Source organism: Nematolebias whitei, chromosome 5 (assembly GCF_014905685.2).
Source record: "Nematolebias whitei isolate Nwh7 chromosome 5, NemWhi1, whole genome shotgun sequence".
NCBI lineage: Eukaryota > Metazoa > Chordata > Actinopteri > Cyprinodontiformes > Rivulidae > Nematolebias > Nematolebias whitei.
Genome location: NC_056502.1, coordinates 30,708,624 through 30,714,382, shown reverse-complemented (window position 1 = coordinate 30,714,382; position 5,759 = coordinate 30,708,624). Strand labels below are relative to the sequence as shown.

Here is a 5,759-nt window from a genome sequence, read left to right as displayed (position 1 = left end):
GTTCGTTGTCGGGTGGGGGTTGGGTGGGGTGGGGGGGGGGGGGTGGGGTGTGGGGTGGGGGGGGGGGGGGGGGGGGACTGACACCAGGAGATTCTTGAAAAGCTCAGAACGAGTCAGAATGCCTGACAGGTGAAGACATTGGTAAGTGTGTACTTGTAAATACACTGATCTTCAGAGTTGACTGTTCTCCAAATCTGATGAAGTTTACACCTGATCTGGTTTGTTCCACGACACCGTTCCTTCCCTTAGCTATAACTGATGAGCTATAGATTAAATATGTAGGACAGCATGTTCCCACATCTTTCTGAACGTGTCACAGTGCTGTAAATGTACGGAGCAGAACATTGTTTTGCTTCTGTTTGCATTATACAACCTAAAAAACAGCACCATTAGTCCCACTCTTGTCATGTTTGCACCTCAGCACTAGTGCTAACAGTGAGGAGGCATCATCATCTGTGGGCCTTGGGGCAATGAACTGACAGATTAATCCAAACATTATTGAATGGTCTGCATTAAAGACATGACATTTGACTTTTAAACATTAATTTATTTATGAATGTATCAGTCCTGCTACATGAAACAAGGTTCAGTCTTTCCCTACAAACTGAGTCACTCCTGTTAGAAATCTCATCATTTTGACGTTGGAGACGACGTTTTGTGACTCTGAGCGTTTTAACTCAAATCATTTGTGTTTGGACTTCCTGGCCAGAGCTTGCAGATTAGCCGGCGCGCCCCACACTGTCCCAAACACGTCCTTCTCTGTCCTCAGAGCCTCGGACAGAGGGAGCTCTCTCCCTGACACCACTACTTTCTTCACAGCCCGGATAACCGGAGCGGGTCCTTCGGTGTAGCGGCTGATCCAGTTCTCAGCCCGCTGCAGGGGGGTTCCCGCACCCTCGGCTTCCTGATTGTCCTCCAGAACTCCATCTGCCAGTCCGATGTGCACTCCAAGCTCATAGTCCACTTTAACAGCACCACCCAGCAGCTTCAGAGCATTCTGGCTTCCGACAATGCGGACAAGTCGTGCAGCGCCGCCCCAGCCCGGTACCAGACCCATGTGTTTGTGGACGAACTGGACCACGCTGCCCGGTGTCATTAATCTGTAAGGGAGAGAGGGCAGTTGGTTAGCAGGCTGGGTTATGAGCCGCCAGGTGAAATGTGACGTAAGTTACCTGAAATCGCAGGCAGTGAGGAGTTCTGCACCTCCACCCAAAGCTTTCCCCTCCACCACAGCAACAGAAACCAGAGGCAGCCTGCGCTGAGAGAAGCGCTCCGTCAGCACGCTGCGAAACGGGTCGGAGGACACCTAACCCAGGCCTATTCAACTACATTTGCTCGGGGGGGGGGCACAGTTTCTGAAAGCCAACAGCTCGAGGGCCGGACATCCAGAAATTAAAGTCAATATGTAAATAAACCAAAGTTTGTTACCTTTTAAATGTGTTTATTTTATTGCATTGAATCAAATGCAATAAAAGGAACCCAAACTCAGAACAAAAAAAAAAAAATATATATATATATATATATGTATATATATTTTTATGAAGTGGGCCAGATTGAAGTCACTCGCGGGCCGGAAATGGCCCGTGGGCCACCAGTTGAATAGCCCTGACCTCTTTACAAGATGAAGCACAGGAGCTCTTACCTGAGCAGCCTTGTAAGAGCGTCCTGCATGAACATGCACATTTTCATCCCGTCCTGTAAGAGGAAAACATGCAATCCAGTGTGTTGGGGATGACTCTCAGCTACTACCACACAAACTTCAGCTCCATTCTGTACGTTTGGCTCAGTAAAAGTCATTTTTGTGTTGATTAGCTGTCGTGTATACAACAGTCGGCTCCATGCGGCACTACCTGTGGGTTGGAAATCGCTCGGACAGCGTTGAGGTCCGATCCAGAGCAGAAGGTCCCAGCAGCACCCTGAACGATGAGGCCTTTCCCTTCAGCCCAGTTCTCCAGCTGGGTCACCCTCTCCTCCAGGTCCACCATCATGCTGCCTGGCAGGAACGAGGGGGAAGTCTAAACACTGGACTGAGCCGTCCGTAAAGAAGCATTCAGGGATAAACGTGCAGCCGTCATACCGGAGAAGGCGTTCATGCGAGGCGGGTTGTTGACGGTCAGCACGGCGACACCAGAGTCCTGCTTCAGCAGGTCCACGGAGCCACCGGGGAAGGCCCGCAGCTGGTCTCGGACCTCGTCCGGGTCAAAGCCGTGGACGCTGGAGTAAACGCAGCCACGGGTCGGCCTCTGCAGCAGCCTTGAAGGAACGCAGGGTGGACAGCGTTCAGCTATAAACTCATGAGGGGACGCGTGTTTGAAAGTCTCAGCCGGGTGAATGCTGAGTCAGCTTTACAACAGAAGAGTCAGCGTTTCTGTCGTTTTACTGCCTTTACTTCTTTAACAAACTGCTTCTGCATACGTTGTGCTAGTTTAACTATTCATATATCAAAACTTTCAGCTCAGTCAGGAACAAGGTGCCATGGCCTAAGGTTTTATATCCTTTCATATTTAACTTCATGTAAAGTGTAATTCCCCATCAGTCACTCATATTTTTATAAGATACTGTTCATTTTGAAACGTGCTTTCTTTCCTTTTGCGTCCTTATGCAACGTTCACCTTTCATTTAGCTCATTTTAGCTTTTAGCAAAGGTTTAGCTATTTTATACTTTTGGCTATTGTTTAGCTTAATTTAACTTGCAGCTATGGTTTTAGCTACTATTCTGTTAATTTTAGCTTTCAGCTAAGCTTCTGTTAATTTTAGCTTTATCCGCATCCACCAATCTTCTTTATCTGCGTTCCAAGCTGCCCATCTCCAGCAGTCACTGTGCGAGAGGCAGGGGACACATGGACAGGTCTCCTTGTCCACCACAGGGACACATGGAGACAAATGAGACAAACAACCATTCACTCTCTCACCTGGGACAACTTAGGGTTACTAATTAATCTAGCATGCATGTTTTTGGTGTGTGGAGCACCACAAGCACACGGGGAGATCGTGTAAATCCAGAAAGGCTCCAGGTGGGAGCCGAACCTGCGACCTTCTTGCTGTGAGGCAGCAGCTACAACCGCCGCTCCACCATGGCGCACAACTTTAACTACAGTTTTGCATATTTTAGCATTTTCTTCCAGTTTGGCTAGTTTTACCTCTTAGCTGCAACTTTACTTGTTTTTGTTTTTAGCTGTGATTTTTATCACTTTCTCTCTGAGCTACTGTTTTATTAACGTTCTTTTGAAGCAACAGTGAAGCTAAATGTAGTGTTTTAATTACAACGTTAGCTTTCGGTTTGCCAAATATAAGTTTCAGCTTCCGTTTTTCTCAATTTCACCATCTGTTCGGCTCGTTTTCACTTTTTAACATGAGTTTGTTCAAAACATTTCAAGAATGTGTCAAAAATTCATCATCCGACGGCAGAAGATGCAGATATTTCTAGTTCCCACTGAATTTGTGCGCTGCTCAAATAAACGAGGATTCAAATTCAGACTAACTAAATGTCATGAAGCTGTTTGAGACGGACGCGCAGATAAAATAAAGATGAATGCTTTTAATCCAATCAGTCATTTAAGGTGAGAAACATGTGAAACACAAAAACACCTTCAAGGTTGGGATTAATCATTAAAACTCTTCAGGTTCATGAACAGTTTGTGAACGATGTAGGTTTACCTCAGGAACTTTCTGTTCCTTTATTTATGACTTGATTTACCATCATGATGATAAGATACGTAGGCAGGAGTTCATTACCCGGTCCAGACTGCAGACCCGGTCCTCAGGAGCTCTCGCTTCAGCGCACAGAAGACCATCCTGCTGACGAGGAACAGGGACGTGTTGGTTAATCACCGGAACAGCTTCAGAGTTCACAGAGCAGTCGTGCTTTTCCTTTAACCTCAGAACGTCTTCAAGCATCACAGCACACTTTTAACACCCGAGTCTAGCGTCACTTTTTAATAGCTTAACTTCCAACTCGGCCAAAAAACTAAATATTTCAGCTTTTTGACTGAACAGAGCTTTTAGCTTCCAAATCTTCCACCGTCGCCCTTCAGCTGCTCCTGCTGAATAAAAACCATCTCCTCAACGCTCAGATTTTTCTCAGCAGTTTCACAGAAAGTGCAATAAGTATTTTCTAGCAGCAGAGTGTTTCTGTCAATTCTTTTCCATGCACATCATACAAACGGTACGGATCAATTATACAATAGATCGTTAGAGCCCCAACAATAGGTCGCCAGTGCCCTAACGATCTATTGTTAGGCTGATGGTCCTCCTTTTGCACGTGAACAGCTACTTCTGGCTGTCAGCAGCAAACTGGTTGGTCCACTATGACAAGGAGCTATTTTTATTTATAATTAAATAAAAATTATTACTTAATTACTTAAAAATTAAATTATTTTTAGGACTGAGTTTTCTTGCAGGGCTTCAGACTGAAGAAGTCTTTTGGATGAAAGATGAAACGTTTCAACAAGAAGAATCCCCCCAGAGGACGTGACTTAACCTTGTCAACCTGGATTGTTGCGCAGCATCAGGACATGTACAAAATGTACATACAACTGCGAGACATTTCCCCCATGGCCAACAACAGGATGTTGGTGACACGTTTGGAGCTGTTCGAGCTTTCTTCACAGTACAAACATGTTTTAAAAAGTTTAAACGGATCACGGAAAGTTAGACTTTACATGATCAAACTGCCATTTTAATATCTTGAAAGGTTTTTAACACAATCACAGTTTACTCATTTTGGGAGTTTTTTTTTTTTTTTAACCACTGAATGGTCAACTGACCTTTCATGTTTGTCCAGTTATAAATAAGATGTCAAAAAGTTTCCAGTCTTTGCAAAGACTTCTCAGTACACAGCTGTTCTTGTTCCCATACAAATTAAACATCAAGACGGAGCGTTTAGTCTTTTCACCCTGTGTCTGCTTTAAGACTTGTTCTCTCACGTAACGCCTCACACTGCCAGGCTTCCACAGACTTCAGCTTTATTTTAGCTCCAAAGTGTCTTCTCAACGCTGAATCCTGATAATACGTGTCATGTTTCCCACACAAAACTGTGCAGGAGGACACAAATAAAAACACACGTGACCACCAGTCTTCTGATGCTTGCTGTTTAAGAAGATTAAAGATACGGCTTACAGTTTTTGTGCAGGAGCTGTTTCATGGTTCTGCCTGAGTGCAGTCAGGGAGTGACAGACACAGGTGTGGTTACCATGGTTACCCTAATGAGCCACTGGCAGCAGCTTTAACGTTTGGTTCTCTTTATACATCAAAATGTTTGTAGATTGTTACTAATCTGAAGTAGCTGACTTCTAAATATTTACCTGAATTTTATTTTATTATTATTTCTGGCACTCGTGTGCTTCCAGGCAGGACGAGGACACTTGGACAGCCTAGGACAATGTCCACTGCCACTTTGGACGTATAGCAACAAGGACAGGTTGCTTTTTAATGAGCTATAGCAGTCGGATCATTTAGCTGTTAAAAATAAATATTTATTTATCATTAAGAGCCTCCACAAGCAACTGTCTAAATATATTCCTCGTTGAAACAATTTCAAACTAGTAGTAAACATGTAAACACCACACCAAAAAGACCGGGAGTCGAACCTACGACCAGCTCTTACCGCTTCCCACCCACTCTCCCAGCTTTAACTCACACAGAATATAAGCAGCAACTAAAACCGATCTATTCAGGAAAATAACTGAAATCGTCTGTAAAATGTGAGAAAATAACAAAACTATCAGCACCAACCTTGGCGGTGTTGCTCTAAAATCTGC

The 5,759-nt window shown here is 44.5% G+C and overlaps 1 protein-coding gene across 1 annotated transcript; it reads right to left on the bottom strand.

Moving 5' to 3' along the window:
• Positions 1 to 682: 682 nt before the first annotated feature.
• echdc1 (enoyl CoA hydratase domain containing 1) lies at positions 683 to 5,759 on the bottom strand. Its single transcript, XM_037677103.1, has 7 exons — positions 5,734 to 5,759; positions 3,736 to 3,795; positions 2,078 to 2,253; positions 1,851 to 1,993; positions 1,643 to 1,695; positions 1,173 to 1,253; positions 683 to 1,100 (listed from the first exon to the last, which is right to left on the bottom strand). The coding sequence occupies exons 2-7, from the start codon at positions 3,792 to 3,794 to the stop codon at positions 683 to 685; spliced, it is 930 nt and encodes a 309-aa protein (XP_037533031.1). The 5' UTR covers position 3,795; positions 5,734 to 5,759.

Coding starts and splice junctions, on each gene's coding strand:
- echdc1 (XM_037677103.1), bottom strand. CDS start 3,794: ATGGTCTTCTGTGCGCTGAAGCGAGAGCTCCTGAGGACCGGGTCTGCA. Junction 1,994..2,077: donor TCGCATGAACGCCTTCTCCG/GTATGACGGCTG, acceptor CGTTCCTGCCAG/GCAGCATGATGGTGGACCTG. Junction 1,101..1,172: donor CTCACTGCCTGCGATTTCAG/GTAACTTACGTC, acceptor TCTCCCTTACAG/ATTAATGACACCGGGCAGCG.